The sequence below is a fragment of the Populus trichocarpa genome, chromosome 12 (genome assembly GCF_000002775.5).
Source record: "Populus trichocarpa isolate Nisqually-1 chromosome 12, P.trichocarpa_v4.1, whole genome shotgun sequence".
Taxonomy (NCBI): Eukaryota; Viridiplantae; Streptophyta; class Magnoliopsida; order Malpighiales; family Salicaceae; genus Populus; species Populus trichocarpa.
The window spans coordinates 12,989,659-13,007,101 of NC_037296.2; the positions used below are offsets into that span (position 1 = coordinate 12,989,659).

Below are 17,443 nucleotides of genomic sequence, written 5' to 3' on the forward strand. Positions count from 1 at the left end.
CACACTATCAAGCCCTCACTCGGGGCATGCTCATTTCCTTGAGCACCCAACGAGGGTAAGTCCATCCCTTGGGCGTGCTCAAAGGAGGAGGGTCATAAGGTTTTCTTATACCCGTTAAAAATGAGTTAATCACTATTCATGCACCTACTTTTGGAGAAAACAGGTTAACCCAAACAGGAAGGTGAAAATTTCGTGTCTTACATCTTCTCCTTGGAGAATCGATGAGTGCTGGCTCTCCTGATTGGTACCAAGTAGGAGACAATCCATCAACATCCGAGGATTGGATTCCCAAGAGATTAATATTCCTTCTGATAACAAGTTATGTTATTGGGTTTGGGTCAATATATATTCCATTCCTTTATTCTTCACTTTTATGTCCTCGTTGACATATAGACGAGAACCAGCTCAAACTTGAGTACTTGAAAAGTCACCCTTTCAGTACTTATGCAAATGGAGTGGGCTACGGCCGCCTACCTGCGTATTACTAAACATGTAGCTTCTAAAGGAAGGCAAAATATAGCATCAGGTGCAATAGTATCAAGAAACAAACTACGTCATAATATTGTTTTTGAGGCCTGTTCTCCAATTGGACCAAGAGCCTTTCTAACTTATGTGACTGTTTTTCTCTGAAAGACTAACCATCAAAAGCTTGAAAGATAAGAAATGCACTTTTGGACGATTTGCAGAAGATCTGCACGAGTAGAAAACAGTTATAATAAAAGGGAACCATACTTCGTTTCTTTTCAGTATTTCACTCTCTTGTAATCATTGTGAGTGTCACTATAGAGTGCACTCTCATTCTGCAAACAGGATGCAATGGCCTACAACTAATCTTATATGTGAACTTTAAACAATCAAAGAACTCTTCCAGTACTAAGGGACTATTGTGCTATTTTAATCATGCATTTGCTTCCAATTTGAGAAATGGCACCTTAGTGCAAGCCCGTTAAAAGGTTAACAGGCATGCTAACTGAAAAGGAAGCAAAACCCTCCATTGACAATGAAAGCTAGCAAATCCACAAGTTTAAGCAAGTATTCAGTGAGCAGTGTGCCTCAATGAAGTTACTGGTTGATTTACCGCTGAAGGTGATGAGCCCAAAGGAATCAGAGCATTCAAGAATGGAGTTTTTGGACTCAGCCCTGCTGTACAGCTCCTTCTGGCTGGTCTGTGATTGGACAATGGCCTCACCCCTTTGGGCTTATGGTTATCCTTAGTGGCACCAAAATACAAAAGCATTTCAGGTCCCAAGGGGCTCTCTGGTACTTTACATTTTCTTTTCTTCTTCAATATCCCCCACAATAGCTTGTCATCTTTTGTTCGGTCTTCCTCCATGTCTGAGAACTTCACAGGGATGGAAAAGAAAGATATTATCAACTGTTTCCAAGAGCTCACAAAAGCAAGACTCCATCCAGATGCTTAATATCCCAGCAAAACCGTCAAATACTAAAAGAAAAGAAAATGTTTTCAAGTGAATTGCTTTCATATGTTTTTCCTTGAGTTAAGTTGACCAATCAGAACATGAATAAATGGAGATGGAGAAAAAACACAGAACAACGACAAACCTACGTAAAATAGCTTTTATCATGTGTCCGATAACAAGTTTAGTGGTCTCTGTGATATTCATTCAGATTTGAAGCAGAAACTAATGAGTCAAACCTTTCGCTTTCTTAAAATTTTCCAGCACAAAGGAGAGACAAATACTGGTTGCTAGAATGAAGAGCTGATGGAAACCACTAATCTTGTCATTCTTGGAATTTCCAACTCCTTATTGACTCTTTTCAGTATAATGTCAAAGAAGCAACAAAGCATGCACACAAGCTGTGTGTGTGTGCGTGTTTGTAAAGACAGCCAAGGAGTTTGTTTTCCTTCTCATTTAAAACGATAAATTATTGTTTGCAGTAGCAAATTAATAATAATAACAGTTTTTTTCTATCCTTGTGAAACAAAGTAGTTCCATAATGATCAGATGGAGTGGCTAAAGCCAGCACCTCTCATTACGTTTTCTAGCAAAACCACTATGTGTTACCCAAGTGAAATAGTGATATCAACTTTTTGCTGATTCTGTGTGCCAGCTTCTACATCATATCAGCACTCCTAATCAAAACACGAAAGCAATGCATTTCATACACGTGCAATAATCAATCCAAATCAAATGCTCGAGAACAAAGGATTGATATAGAACAGAGGAGAAAAGAGGGATAGGTCATTTATCAAGGATGAACGAGTGAAGTGAATGTACCTTTTCTGAAAATGAAGAATCTCTAAGTCCTCTTTTGGCTTCTGAAAGAGAGGTCACGTGTTCCTTCAATTTCCTCACTCTTTCTACTGTTTCCTTCAGCTTGCATAACGCTTCAATCTTCCTCTCTTCAGCCAGTCTCGCTTTCCTCCTTGCATCCTCCAACTCCACCCTGCTATCTTTCATCACTTTTTCCATCTTATCCGCCATGGCCAATAAACGCATGCACGCTCCATTCTTCATATCATCCTTAAGGCCCTTGGCATATTCCAACATAGGATTACACATCTGTTGAGATAATCCCTGTATTAGGTCATCCACACCATCCATTACTGATCTAAGCACTGTAGTTACATGGTGGGATATGGTTTGGAGAAGCCGTACTGTGATGACAGTGGTGTCGTGGTTTTCACTGTCAAGGGTGGACACTAAACCTATGGATTTCTGAATGAGTTTTTGTAGGAAGCCATGGTGGTGATCAAGGTTCTGGAGGATTTCATCTTGGCTTGAATTGACCTGGGACTCAATTTGTCTAAGGAGTTTTACAAGCTGTACAAATTGCACCTTCCGTTTCTCTATGATTTCTTTTCCAGCTATGGCTGCTCCAGAAGCAAAATTTTCTCCCTGAATACATGAAATACCGGTTGAGAGTAAATACAAGGCATGTCCCAACAGCCACATTTGCCACTAGCATTTTCTATGGCTGTGACATGGCAAAAGGCAACTCTGTTTTCCACGGTTAACTGATAAAAGTTTCGTGTATAGATAAGCTCAAACTTGTCATGCAACAGCATCACACAAGTTCTAGTTGCAGAGTTCTACTCCTCTGAGATTGAAAAGGCAAGGTTTAGGACCAGATAACATGAGAATTTCACCCATATGCGTGTGAACACTCAAAAGCTTCAATCTGAATTTACTCCATAATTATTGAAATCTCATATACTCTAAAGAAACTGTAGGCCAGCATCATCGTTTTACGATTTGTTCTCATCCCCAAATTCAAACAGCCCAAACGAAGTTAGACAATTAACCAGCAAAAGAATCAAAACCACTTGAGCTTTTCACAAGTATAGTTATAGTTGTAAAATCTATTATCAGTGCTATCCCTGTGATGCTGCAGCCTGCAACTCTCTTGTCCATAAAAAACAACTTAACACAAATGCCATACTCTTTGTCATCCAACATTACCACAGATACTCTACTTACAAACATGCAATTAATTCTCCGGAATTATAATAGAATGTTCAGCACTGCCATACTAAGATATAGGGCAAAAGAGTCCCAAACCATAAACAAGCATTTTTTTTACTGCAATAACAACTCTTTGTTCAACATGAACAACTTAAAAACAAAGGTCTTATGCAGATATGCTAGTAGCAGGCTTGCAACTAATCCTCTGGGATTGTAAACAAATGTTTAGGACTGGATACCGTGGGAAAAATTTGTTCATACCTCGTGGATGCACAAGCACACTAAGCCAAACCAAATATTGATTGCTGAGGTTTAACAGTATCATCCTACTAAGAACATAAAACTTGAACAGGTTTCCATTTAATAAAACGAAGGTCCAAAGGAGGCACAATTAACTAATCTCATCCACAGATTCACAGGGTCAACAAGTAGTTAGATAATTAATCAGTCGAGATATTTAACGCAAGGTTAATTTTCTAATTCTAATTAACAGCAAGATCTTAACATTCAAAGAAAAAAAATACTTCAAATGCACTAATCTGATTATTTCGGTCTCCAGCAACTCCTCCATTCCTCTGCCAAACAGATCTAATATATCGATTAAATCAAAATGTAATAACCTAAAAATAATTATATATATATATAAAAAAAAAGCATGAATTCAGGATGTGATTACCTGGTTAAGATCACTATCATCGATTACAATTGTAGTGAATCGTCCTTCACTGGCCATTTCCACAGTTTTTAAACCAACAAGCTTCATCAACGGAATCGCCAAAGATGCAAACACTTCTTCTGCCTACAAAATCAATGAATTTAGCTACAAAACCGAAGAAGAACCAAAAAATCGAAGCGAGCAACTGATAGTGATAAATACGATTTGGTACTTGATGCAAACCGGTGTCGATTTGAGACTTCAGCTGCTGATATGAGATCTTCATTTGCTCGTGGCGAGAGACTAGTTTTGTGAGCTTCGACTGGAGAATCGCTCTTGACGGTGACGGCGAGATCGGAGGTCTACGGTGGCCAACCACCATTTTGGCGGGAAATAGTTTACTGTAAGGGTTTTAAAAAAAAAATCCGGGAATTTTGAATTTTTGGAAATGAAAGGGGAGTCCTGAAACGCACGGACTTCTATTAAAGAGAATCAGCCTGTTCAGCAGGAAAGTAGTTGAACCTGAAAGTCGAAATCCGTTAATGAGTAACAACTCACCTGCTGACACTGAAGCCCGTGACCTATACCTATTGGGGCAAGCGTCAAGTCCTGATGAGTAAGAGGGTGCGGCAATCATTACAAAACCCGGGGTAAAAACCCGAGCGAAGAAGCTATCGGTGCAGATTTTGGTGATGATAGCAAATATTTAAATGAAAACTTTGAAGGTGAAAAAGGGAAAAGATTCTATGTGAACGCACTTATACATGATTTAATTGATCCTAAGAAACAGAGAAGCCCATCTGACAGTGCGTTCGCGCGCGAGTTTCAAAACAGAATCGGATTGTGAAGGCACGTGTCATTGACACTTGAAAGGGCGAAGCTACTGACTAATCAGTTCCTCGTCTGTTGTGAAGACTCCAAATAAATCATCAATTTATGAATTCTTGCAATTATACCACCTATTATCATTTTAGCTCAGCAATATTTCCGTAAAGCTCTTCTTTAACAAAATACATGAAATAAACTTCTAGTTCGGTGACTTGATGAATGAAAAATAAATTTAAAGATATTAATGTTTAAATTGATGACGAGTTTGTAAGAATTGTAAAATATAAAACCCGCCATTTTTTTATTATATTAGAAAAAGAAATAGAATTCAAAGATTATTATGATCATTGCTATTTTAATTTTATCTTCTATTATGAAAATATAAATTGTTATGTTATTTTTTAAGTAACATAGAAGTAGCACACAAGTCAGACTCGGAATACCTAGACATTATCAAATTCTAAGATTTTATATCTGATTCTAAACAATCATTAATAATATAAATGTTAATGATGTAATAAATCGCCATGTCTCTCTATATAGAATAATCATTCGTACTGAACCATTTAGGTGGTGGCCCAGTGGTAAGAGCTTGGGACCAAGAGGTTTGCTCCCTCTGTGGTCTCAAGTTCGAGCCATGTGGTTGCTCATATGATGGTCACTGGAGGCTTACATGGTCGTTAACTTCAGGGCCCGTGGGATTAGTCGAGGTGCGCACAAGTTAGCCCGAACACCCACGTTAAACTAAAAAAAAATCATTCGTACTGAGGTAATGATTTTTCTAAGTTTATAAGTGTATATAAGGTTTTTTAAGGGACTTACCATATTTATTATATCATTAATGATATATAAAAGATATTTTATTCCTATTAATATTGCAGAAAATAGAGGACTTTATAACTCTGTATGTAAACCCTTAGTAAAAAAAATTTTTCATTTTTTTAAGTTAAGGCTCAAAGTTTCTTTAAGAATGTATTAAATTATGGAGTGTTACAGTTGGTATCAAAGCTACTGGATAAGATTTAGTTGACAATAATATGATAAATGATGAAAGTTAAAATATTATCTGGTATTAGATATGTGTCAAAATAAGAATGATTGATTGATGAACGAGATAAATGAGGTTTCTAGAAATACATAAAGAAAATAATGAGTTGACATAATTGAGTATGAATGCTCCAATCACAGTTTGAGTATTACATGTGAATGGAAGGAAGTTAAAGAGTTAAAGTTTATATAGGATTGAGAGCTGTTTGAAATGCAATGTTTAGTGAAATTATTTTCGGTGTATTTTTTTCTTTTACATCCTATAAATCTAGAAGGACAAAAAAAAATAGCATTAAAACAAGTGAATTGTGGAAAATTATGATTTTAGAAGGCGCAAGGATGTATTCTTTGTTGGGTCTATGATGATAGGTAAAACAATTTTAGGGTAGTTATGGTGCTAAAATTAATTTTGGCTAAATATCACATAAAATACTATGTTAAATAGTATTTCAACCGAAAATGTTTGAAATAAATAAAGGTTATAATAACATTATAATGGTGTAGGAATGGTGGTGGATTATGATAATATAATTGTATGTAGAAGGTAGTAGTTTTTTTTTAGTTTAACGTGGGTGTTCGGGCCAGCTTGTGCGCACCTCGACTCCACGGGCCATGAAGTTAACGATCATGTAAGCTTCCAGTGGTCATCATATGAGTAACCACAGGGCTTGAATCTGAGACCACAGAGAGAATAAACCTCTTGGTCCCAAGCTCTTACCACTGGGCCACCACTTAGATGGTTAGGTAGTAGTAATAGTTTTAATATTAGAGTAAGTGGATGCTTATGGATACCCAAACCGGGGTACACACAAGAAACATGGTTGAAAGAAAATAGTAAGAATGAGATAAGCATAGAAGAAGTTACATTTTATATCAAGCTTAAATGAAACTTAAATTTTGAGGACAAAATTTCTTAAGGAGGAGAGAATGTAAACCCCTGTAAAAAAAAAAAAACCTCATTTTCTTATGTTAAGGCTCAAAGTTTCTTTAAAAAAGTATTAAATTACGAGGTGTTACACTGTATTTTTATAGAAACAACAAGGTTTAAATGATATTAGTTGGATGTCCGCGCTATGCGTCGAGTTTACTTTTTATTTTCATAAAAAATATTGTAAAAATTTATAATATCAAAATAATATATTTTTTAATATTAATAATATTTTTTTTCAAATTTATTAATTATTTTATTAATAATATTAATTATAATAAAAATAATAATATTTATAACACAAATGATAATATTTTTAATATTCATACTATTAAAAATAATAATATTTATAACACAAACAATACTATTTTTTATATGAATATTTATAATTATAATAAAAATAATAATATTTATAGCACATATAATAATATTTTTGATATGAACACTTTGAATTATAAGAGAAATAATAATATTTATAACACACATTATTATATTAAAAAAACCGATGTGGGGTTGGGCATGGACGCATCCAGGTCTAACATGTTATTACCACCAAAGAAAAATCATATAGTTGATTTGAATGATAAAATTAAAATTAATAATTATTATTATAATTATTTAAGCCATAAATATTATCATTTTTATTATAATTAAAGGTATTAATATTAAAAATATTATTATTTGTGTTATAAATATTACTATTATTTGCGGTACAAATATTTTTATTTTTATTATAATTGAAAGTAATAATATTTATTTTCATTGTAGTTCAAATAATTTTTAATGTGATGCAAATAATTTCTCTAATCATTTCATTTGGAATTTTCAAATATTTTAAATCAATGTAATTTATTCCACTCGATGCATGTAGATTTCTTTTCAAATAAATTCTTACTCTCTTGTATATATTATCAGTAACACCTCAAACTTTTAAGGTAAAATTCATACAATCATTAAGTTAAAAATAAGAAAAAATCCCACAAAGTTTTTTTTCCCCTTCAATTAAAAAATAATTATGAATTAACCATCATAATTACATTCATACATTAACATAATATACATTTTAAATTCAATTTACTATATAAAGTTTTAACAAATAGTACTAGATAACTTACAAATTAAAAGTATTATTAAATACAACGCGTAAATTTTTTTATTTATTTTCCTATTAACTTATGTAATTATAAAGAGAAAACACCTATGCAACAACTAAAAATTACGCTGCTGAGATGAACCTGTATATTAATTTATATAAACATAAATAAATAAATTATGATGATATAATACATTTTTCATTACATTAACAATTTGTTTTTAATTTATCTATCATTAATTTCTCATTTATCAACGCATCAATCTTGTAAAAAAATAACTGATTTTATTGGTTGTCCATTCCAGAACACCAGTTCCAAATTTAATCCTTTCTCCACATTCATTGTATTTTATTTTACTAAATTAAGGTGAGATTATTTATCCAAAGGTTTACCTTATCCCTCACTCATTCCTTATTTGTTCCAAAAAGCAGCTGCTGCAAGGCAGTGGCTTTCGACCCCCATGGACTACATCAGCACAGGGCTTTTAGGGCCTTCCTCGTCATGGACAACTCATCATTCATCGGGGTTTCCAGGGCAAATCCAGTTAGGGAACTCAATCCCACAACCAATGACAATGTCGGTCCCGCCATTCAATGTATCAGGAGAGAATCACGAAGAGGAATTGCAACATTTTCCTTTCATTTGCGATCATTTGATCCCAGTGGCGGCCACAACACAAACAGTTGGGGATTATAATCTGAATTTTACAATATCTTCAAGCCTTGCTGCTGGTTTCAATAGGGGGACCCTTCAGTCCAATCCCCACGTTACTCTTGGGTCTGGTTGCCCAGCCGACCCAGTAACCTCGGGTCTGGCTGGGTAGCCGGACCCAAAAGGCTTGGGTCTGGCATTGGGTATGGCTGATCATGCCCTAATGGTCCTTCTTTTAAGGTCAGCCACTTGTTGGATTTTATCTGCAAAATCTCGGTGACCATCCGCTGCTTCACGAAGTAAATTAATCAACTGGTCTTTTCCAAACGGTTTAAGAAGTTTCTCAGTCGGTTCCTCATCTTCGTCATCGTCGTCGTTTAGATTCTCAACAGCTGAGATCTGAGCATTTTGATTGGTTTCTTCATCTGGATCATCTTCATTATCTTCTTCCTCCTCTTCCACTTCTTCATATTCTTCTTCCTCTTCCTCTTCCTCTTCTTGTTGTTGAGGTTCTTCCTTTTGTGGCTCTTTTTGTTGTTGTTGTTTCTTCGGCAGTTCTTTCTGCTGTTTGGGTGGATATGGAGTTGAGCTTTTGTTTTTTAGCCATGGATTTTGAAGAGTAGAGCAGACCCAGGTAACCAGACCCAAAAGACCCAATCTCAATATATTATTTTTCAATAATCTTTCAAAAATAATACAAAAAGCAATTGCATAATTTTCCTTTCATTTCCGATCATTTGATCCCAGTGGCGTCCACAACACAAACAACATTCTATGAACAAATATATTTTTGAAAGTGTAACAGCATTCTATGAATGCATGACATCTTTATTACATTTTATAAAGGTGTTGTAAATTTCATAAAAAAATATGTGGTGATGAGTGAGTTTTATAAAGAATGGAGGTCAATAGTATAGGAGTATACGAAGTTTGGAGAACAAGCGGAAGCGTGGCTTTTCATGTTACACAATGTTCTGGGACAGTCTGATGCCTTTAAGCTTTCTATTTTCTTTTCAAGGCCCCCCCCCCCACCACCCCCCCTCTTCGAATGATGAAAAAAAAAAATACCCGAAGGTAAATGCCCTTTCTAGCAACATTATTTTAATTCGAGAAACATGAATTAAAAATTTCCAATCAACACATATGACAAGGTTTGATGCTATTAATTATATGTTTGATATTGTGCTTTAAAAATATTTACACTTTAGGTGGATGCTTAATCTGACATATTAAAGTGAAAAACCAAGATTTACACTTTAGGTAAACAGCCGCCTTGATTAAACCAGCTTTGTCGGAAGGACTACCGGAGAGGCTGCTACGAATCTCTTCAAGAAGCATCCTGTTATGGCTGCTACCAAGGTTTCAGGTCACCAACTGGACCTGCAGTCCAGTTCAAGATCTTCTCACCTGGCCTAAGGTAAACACTTCTATCATGAGGCAATTTTCGTGCAAGTCCATTCAATACTTGATGGAAAGCATCTCCTGGTTGGGCAGGTTGTGGGAATAGCATAGCCTGCTTCATTGAAGGGTTAGCGAGCAGTCTCTGCTTCCTCAATATTACTTCAGGTGGAATGGAAGTGAGTATGGTGTCCAAATTTGGAACATCTTCCTCATCTACATATACCCCAATTTCTTCCCATGGGATTGCATCAGCAAAGGGTAAAACAATGTCATCTGCTATAATAACAGGGATACAGCCAAATATCACTGCTTCAACCAATCTTGGACTCCATGGGGCCCAGCCAAGGGGACACAAACAGAAAACAGCTCGCTGCATATCTTCGTAATATGTTGCTGGGTGCTCTGTGGAAATGTCAAAAAGCGGATTGTCCTTGAAGTTCTCCCAGACCGCTGCCCTAGCACCTCTGTAAACTCAGAAACAAATTGATCAGCGATCTCCATTTAAGCCTCTATCACATAAAAGATCATTGCTAAAACATGACATGTATTCTTTCTCTTCCACTCAGCTTAGAATTGAAATGAAGAAGTCCATGTATTTGACTTCTTTCAGTCTAATTGAAATACATGAAAAGATCATGATTCTAGTTTCACAACCCATACATACCCTACCAGGTTTCATTTCTGTTGGCATTGTTCAAAAATAGACGTAAGCCTTCACATTCTATGGAAAAGAGTAGAAATAATCGAACATCTAATTGCTTAGAATTACCTTGCATAATAGCCACCTTCTGGGTCATTTCCTACATCATAAAACAATCCTCTGAAGTACACAAAAATTGACCTAGGAGTTTTCTCAGGAATCAGGTGGGTTTGCATTTTCTGTGGAGGAGCATATGGAGGAACAGTAATGGAACCATCTTTTAAGCAAACATGATTTCTTTGTCCAAAAGTTTGCACCAAGGTGGCACGTTGGAGCAAGGGAAGAATTCCTCTTTCAATAGCCTTCTCTTCCTGCAAAAATCATGAAGAACAGGGGAACATAAAATAAGAGTTGATGGCAATAAAAAGAATTGCCAGAGTACAACACTTTATTACTAATATACATATGCAATTAGATATAACACTTTATTACTAATATACATATGCAATTAGATATAACAGAAAGATTGAAACCCCATTAGCTCTTCAGAAAACCACAATTCAGGTCAATTGATTCAAAAATCCAAATGCATTCAAAAAGATTGTCAAAAGAATCTGAGGGAAACAAGGGAAGGTAATGAAAAAAGAAAAAGGTTTACTCACTTGATAATGGAAGCATGCTCCAAAGTCGTGTGGCACTACAAAAAAGTGGTCAGCACCTTCCGTCCGATTCCAATAGGGCCAGTTTGAAGAAATAAGCTGTATAGCACTTCTCATCATTCGTGGTGATTTGAAAGGCAAAGGAAGGCCATTTGTTGTCAAATCACAGGTTGTATATACAGGAGTATAAAACCAATCAGCTTCATCGGGATTGAGGGTTCTAACAGGGCTAGATAATAGAAACCGATGCATAAAGATCTCAGCTGCGAACATGTGGGTGAGGCATCTTGGGTCCTTTTGCAGAATCTTTTTATTGTATTTTCTTGGAAGTTCATAGACAAAAACTTTCAGCCTTCCAACAGGATCATCTTCCAAAACATCACCAGCACTTCCTACATGTTGTATAGATCAATCATACTTAAAGATTTCTCATATATTGAACTCCAAAACAACTTCTATAGTTTAAAAAATCTACCCATTACCAAATCTTGATGCAATAAATCTCCTGTATGTAAAAGAAAAAACTTGACTTTCATTTTAGATAGCAAGAATAAACCTTCACTTTACCCTTTCCTCGCCTCCACATTTACAAAATTACATCTCATATTGCCAATTGTTTTTATTGTCACATTGTTTTCCACAAGTCTCTATTCAAGATGCCATGTGGGTCTAACATAAAATATTTGGACAGTTACATATGGCTAAAGCGTTATTATTTTCAACTTTTCAATCTCTAACTGCTTACAAAATGAACCTTCATTGTGATCTAGCTTTCCAGACTTGGGCGGTTCCTTTTCATAGTGCATGTAATATAAGGACAAAGCACAAACAGAAACTAAGAACTAGGATAGCTCATACACTATGGCCACCTATGTCATCATTAACAGAAATGTGCCAGGTGTTAGGCACATTAGCACCCATTTACACATCAAGTTGTTTCCCCAACATGGAAACTCAAGACGTTAGAAACCTAAAGAGAAATTTACTTCCAAAGCACCCCCCCCAAGCTAAAACTGTATGTCAGAAGGGTGTTCTATCAGTCAAAAATTACTGGGAAGCTAAGCTATTCTGACTGTAAACCACTTTCAGGAAAAAATCACCGCTATAATTCTTCACTGGGCATCTAAAACTTTATCTTTGCTGGAAGATTGCAGTTCATTTCATCAGTTATGTATAGCATCACAAATTATTGGTGCAATATAATTAGCTTGCCAGCTAAGGTTATTAGCGAAATGGAAAGATAGTGCAATGCTTTCCTTTGGAAAGGTGATGACTCTGCTGCTACAGGTGCAAAAGTAGGCTGGGATTTTGTTACCTTGCCTCAACAGGAGGGAGGCTTGGGTATAAAGAAGCCTAAAGAACAGAATGTGGCTTGTATTGCCAGAAATATATGGAGTTTGCTGTTGAAATCTGGTTCATTGTGGGTTGCTTGGTGCCATAGCTATTTACTAAGAGAAAGAAGTATATGGAGTGTGAGCATCCCACATGACCAACTGGAATTGGAGGGAAATTTTGAAATTAAGAAGCATGGTTTGGGATTATTTGGTGCCTGGTAATGGTAGTGGGAAGTGCATTTTCCTCTGGTGGGATAACTGGCATTCTTAACTCTTTTCATGATTTGATAAATCAACAAAGAAAGATTACTTCAGGACATTCCAGTTAGTTTCAACACTGAATGTTAAGCCTCGATGCTTCAATACATCAAAGAGATGCCATCACAATTATACCAATTTAAGATAATAGGATCAATATTCATCCCGCAGGAACTGCTTAAAACATATGGAGAAGTGCCTAAATATTATAGAGAAAATGGTAAAAATACACAATATCAACTCATTTCTAAAGGTACCCAAATTTCAACTACACATACTCAACTTTTACTACACTGGTGGACATTCGGCAATCAAACTAAAGTTAGCAAATCATCCATTTCACCTAGATTTAAGCAGATCCCAAAAATCCACAAACCCAAAATATGCCATACAACTAAAACAAATCCCAAAACTAACTTAACAAAAACACTACCTTCAAATTATCAGTTTAAAGACCACAAATCTATCCACTAATCAACTGCAAAAAATGGTTAATTTAAAGAAAAACCAACCTGAAATCCTCTCAGTGTGTTGACTCCTGCCCAGCTCCACAGCACCAGTACTCAATACAAAACCAGCATACCAAAGAACCCCAACAAAAACCCATTTCCAAATCTCCATTTTCTTGCTTCTAATCCAATGAAATCACACAGAGAACCAAGTTTAAGGAATCAGAGAGAAGGAAAGGTGGGTTTTCGAGAGGATATACCCACAAAGAAGAAGGCTTTATTAGCTTCTGAGAAGAAAGAAGAGATTTTTAAGCTTTAAAATATTATCATTACAGTTGAAATGTCGCAGAAGTAGTTAAGAGAGAGTTTTCTTTAAAAGAAATACAAGAAATAGAGGAAGAGCCAGAGATCTTGATAGGGAAGGCCAAGCAAATCTGCTACAAGAAACACACACAGAAGATTCTTGAAGGCTGTTTTTTAAGTTTTTTTTTTATTGTTATTTTTGGTGTGCTGCCTGTGTGGTTTGATGGGAAGTCCATCTCGTTGCCAGATCACAGCCAATGTTGTTCAACAATTCAACCTGGCCTTTTTCTTTCTTTCTTTTAATTAATTTCAGTTTTTTTTTAAAAAAAACAATTAATGTGTATTACGTATAATACAGTTATACGTAATAGCAGCTCAGCCCTATTATAATTGTTTTTTTACTGGGTGCATTTGACATTGATGGAATGATTGACTATAACAGACCAGCGCCACATGGTGCTTGGGCACACCCGAGCATCACCAAGCACTTTAACGGCTCCAATAAAATAAAAGGGGCATACCTAGACACCATCTGGCTGGACACGTTCATGCTCAACCCCAAATTGAATCTAAACACGTCCACGTACAAACCTAAGGTGGGCATGGAGGATCCATACCCACCCCCAAGTAAGGTCTGGACGATTCCACTCGCAACCCCAAGTATGAACCGGGTTGGATTTCATAGGAGCCTCTTTTTTATTATTTGAACCCTTGTTATAAAACCATACTAGCCAGCACGGGTCAATTCTAGACCTGAAATCTTGACCAGTTCTGGTTTAAAAAAAAATAAAGAATTGTCCAAAAAAAAAGATGTTATTTTAATTTAAAAAAAAAATTAAATTAACCAATCTTTAAACCGGGTTGGGTTCTAAAACTTTGATTTCAACTGCAACCAGCTAAGCTGCCATAAAAGTTAGAGAATTTGTTCATAAATGGGATCCAAATTCTAAAATTTAAAGACCGAACCAACCACATGAGCATCTTTAATGTTTATAATAATAATAATAATAATAATAATAATGGAAACCAGCTACAGTGATCAGTAGAAGATACCACCTGCACCCCTCCCCTCTCACATTACTCTGGCTACACACATCCCCTCTCTCTACTCTTTTATAATAATAATAATAATATTTCTTTGACAGACGCATTAAAAAGAGGAAGGAGTTGGATTTGTGAGGGTAGAACAGACAGTTTTGACGGATTAATTTCATTCATAGACATTGAAAAAAACAGTGTGTTTTCTTCTTCTGTTTCACTGCTTCATCTAAAATGAGAACTAATTTCTTTTTTTTACAAATAATATGTTATGACACCAAAGAAGACATTCATTCTTCTTTCATCTTTTTTTAATTGTGTATTCTAACACACATGCACCATCTCACTTTTATAATTTATGTTTTCAGATAAGTATAAATTAAAAGCATGAAAAGCCGACATCCAACTATTTTTATGATCAACGAGACATAAAGAAAAAGTTGGCAAACACTTGTACCAAAATCATTGCTGACACAACACCTTCTCAGATATCAGCTCACTACTTGGATATATGTTTTTCATATGTATCATTTTTTATTCGATTCAGTTTTTATTAAAAAAAAAAAATAATTAAATCGAATTTTTTTAAAAAAAATAAAAACCAAAACCGGTTTAAATTGACCGGTTTCAGTTCGGTTTTTCCGGTTTAGCTTGATTTTTTTTTTGTTTGGGTTCGGTTCGGTTTCAAGCTTATAAAATCAGACCGGACCGGTCAGTTTTTTCAAAATTTTAATCGGTTTTTTTTCACGGTTCGGTTTTTTCGGTTATTTTTTTTTTTCAGTTTTCTCGATTTAATTGGTTTTTTTGCTCACCCCTAGTACTCATGTCGACACAACACCTCTTCAAAGATCAACTCACTACTTGGATATATGTTTTTTCATATGTACCCATATCATCTTTTTTATCTTGAATAAACAATAATCTTAAGTTACAAGATAAGAGAGAAGGGTGATTTAAAATAAGGTATCATAACAAGCAAAATGTCTGTAAGCCGTGAGTTGATTTCTGAAGAGATATTGGGTCAACAATGATTTTGGTAGAGTGTTAGCCAACTTTCCCTTCATATCTTGTGGATTATAAGAATAGTCGAATATTAGATTTTTATACTTTTAATTCATGTTTATTTAAAAATATAAATCATAAAGGTTAGATGGTGTGTGTTGGAATACACAATTAAAATGAAATGAAAAAAGAATGTTATCTGAGCTGTCATAATAGATTATTTTTTTTTAAAAAAAAATATTAGTTCTCATGGAGTAGTGAAAACAGAAGAAGAAAACACACTGTTTTTTTCAGAAAAGCTTCTGTATCCTTCTCCCAAAAAAAACCCTAGCTTTTTAGCAGCCCTGACAAGTCTGTGAGAGAGAAAGGGAGTTGACAAATGAAAGAATCCGTGTGACAGAGCTCCCGTATCTTCTAGTACACTAGCTTTTCGGCAAACTTGACAAATAAAATAGTACAGAGAGGGATGTGTGCAGCCAGAGTAATGTGACAGGGATTTGGTAAACATATAGATTGGACTACAAATTTGAAGCTGGTTGGTCATAATCTCAACTTCTGACACGATATATTTGAAATGGCAACTTCAACTTCACCCAGTTTTGTTTTTGTATGTTCTACAAGCACTGAGAATGCCCTCTGTTTAATCACATTTAGCTCCATGGGCATTGATTCAATCATGGCATAAGCCTTGTCAAGAAGACCCATTTGAACAAAGTGATGAACCATGGCTCCATGATGCTCAAGTTGTGGCTGAATTGGGGCCAACCTCTCATTAAATCAAAGTGTACTTGTGGCCCTCTTGGACCAAAATACAACGTCTACATGCCATTAAGATTCCAAGTAAAATTATAGAATAAGGTAAAAACATTTTCCACCATCTTCGAAAATACTTAGATTTCATTGAAAGCAAGCCGATGAACTGCTAAGCCACTGATCATCATCGAATTCAGCACACAAAAATAGTGAGTACATGTTCATTAATGCCGAAACTCAAAATAAGAACAATCCAATCCTTTACCGAAAAGTAACTCATTCACCCACTGAGCATGACTAAGAACTCCAAGTCTTGCACGAGATTTACTGACACAAATATAAATTTATCTGGTTCAACATTCAATCTGTCAGTATAACTCAAGAAAGTCTCAATGTCTCCCCAAATCACGCTTTTCTAACACAGCCTCCCATCTTTGAGTTCCACATAACAACATCTCATGCATGCATTCTAATAAAAACCACTATTACCTTCCTATAATTTCCTATTCTCATAAAATTATCAATAATCATATTGGAACCCACCCACCCACCAAATCAGTACTCTAGCAGTAAACTTGATCAATAATTATAAGCAAGATTAAGCGAACCCAATGTACATAAGTTGATGTAAAAAAAAATAAGTGATAAACTAGATCCACTACCAAATCCTAAGATTCTCTTCTCGAGTGATAATTATAAGCAAGATTATTCACGATTTTCATATTCAGTGAGGTTCTGTAGGAGCCAAGAAGATTGAACATCAGCAAGAATTTTTAAAAGACACCATTAAATTGTCACTAAAAAAGGGCATTAAAATTAGAACCTAGTCTTTACAATATCCAACATTTTATAGAAATCAGACACAAAATTGATAACACTCAAGGGCCAATAAACATGATATGTGGGGAAAATATGTATGCGAGTATAGGATGCAGGGATAAGAAAAAGAGCATGCTTGTGCAATATGCACATGAC

General features: G+C 35.4%; 2 protein-coding genes across 3 annotated transcripts; both read right to left on the reverse strand.

Annotated features, from left to right (window-relative positions):
- Positions 1–576: 576 nt before the first annotated feature.
- LOC7484343 (uncharacterized) lies at positions 577–4,792 on the reverse strand. 2 transcript variants are annotated; one of them, XM_024582315.2, is made up of 4 exons: positions 4,316–4,773; positions 4,105–4,227; positions 2,241–2,861; positions 577–1,342 (listed from the first exon to the last, which is right to left on the reverse strand). In XM_024582315.2, the coding sequence occupies exons 1-4, from the start codon at positions 4,463–4,465 to the stop codon at positions 1,037–1,039; spliced, it is 1,200 nt and encodes a 399-aa protein (XP_024438083.2). In that variant the 5' UTR covers positions 4,466–4,773; the 3' UTR covers positions 577–1,036. The 2 variants fall into 2 exon arrangements, with proteins under 2 accessions (XP_024438083.2, XP_024438084.2); XM_024582316.2 differs by having other exon boundaries at positions 1,152–1,335; positions 4,316–4,792.
- Positions 4,793–9,773: 4,981 nt separating this feature from the next.
- LOC7484347 (probable beta-1,4-xylosyltransferase IRX10L) lies at positions 9,774–13,934 on the reverse strand. Its single transcript, XM_052446004.1, has 4 exons — positions 13,436–13,934; positions 11,335–11,723; positions 10,802–11,043; positions 9,774–10,496 (listed from the first exon to the last, which is right to left on the reverse strand). Exons 1-4 carry the CDS (start codon positions 13,542–13,544, stop codon positions 9,983–9,985), a joined length of 1,254 nt encoding a protein of 417 aa, XP_052301964.1. The 5' UTR covers positions 13,545–13,934; the 3' UTR covers positions 9,774–9,982.
- Between the last annotated feature and the right edge of the window lie 3,509 nt (positions 13,935–17,443).

Coding starts and splice junctions, on each gene's coding strand:
- LOC7484343 (XM_024582315.2), bottom strand. CDS start 4,465: ATGGTGGTTGGCCACCGTAGACCTCCGATCTCGCCGTCACCGTCAAGA. Junction 2,862..4,104: donor ATGATAGTGATCTTAACCAG/GTAATCACATCC, acceptor TCATGTATTCAG/GGAGAAAATTTTGCTTCTGG. Junction 1,343..2,240: donor ATTCTTCATTTTCAGAAAAG/GTACATTCACTT, acceptor ATCCCTGTGAAG/TTCTCAGACATGGAGGAAGA.
- LOC7484347 (XM_052446004.1), bottom strand. CDS start 13,544: ATGGAGATTTGGAAATGGGTTTTTGTTGGGGTTCTTTGGTATGCTGGT. Junction 11,724..13,435: donor ACACACTGAGAGGATTTCAG/GTTGGTTTTTCT, acceptor TACAACATGTAG/GAAGTGCTGGTGATGTTTTG. Junction 10,497..10,801: donor GAAGGTGGCTATTATGCAAG/GTAATTCTAAGC, acceptor CTGAGTTTACAG/AGGTGCTAGGGCAGCGGTCT.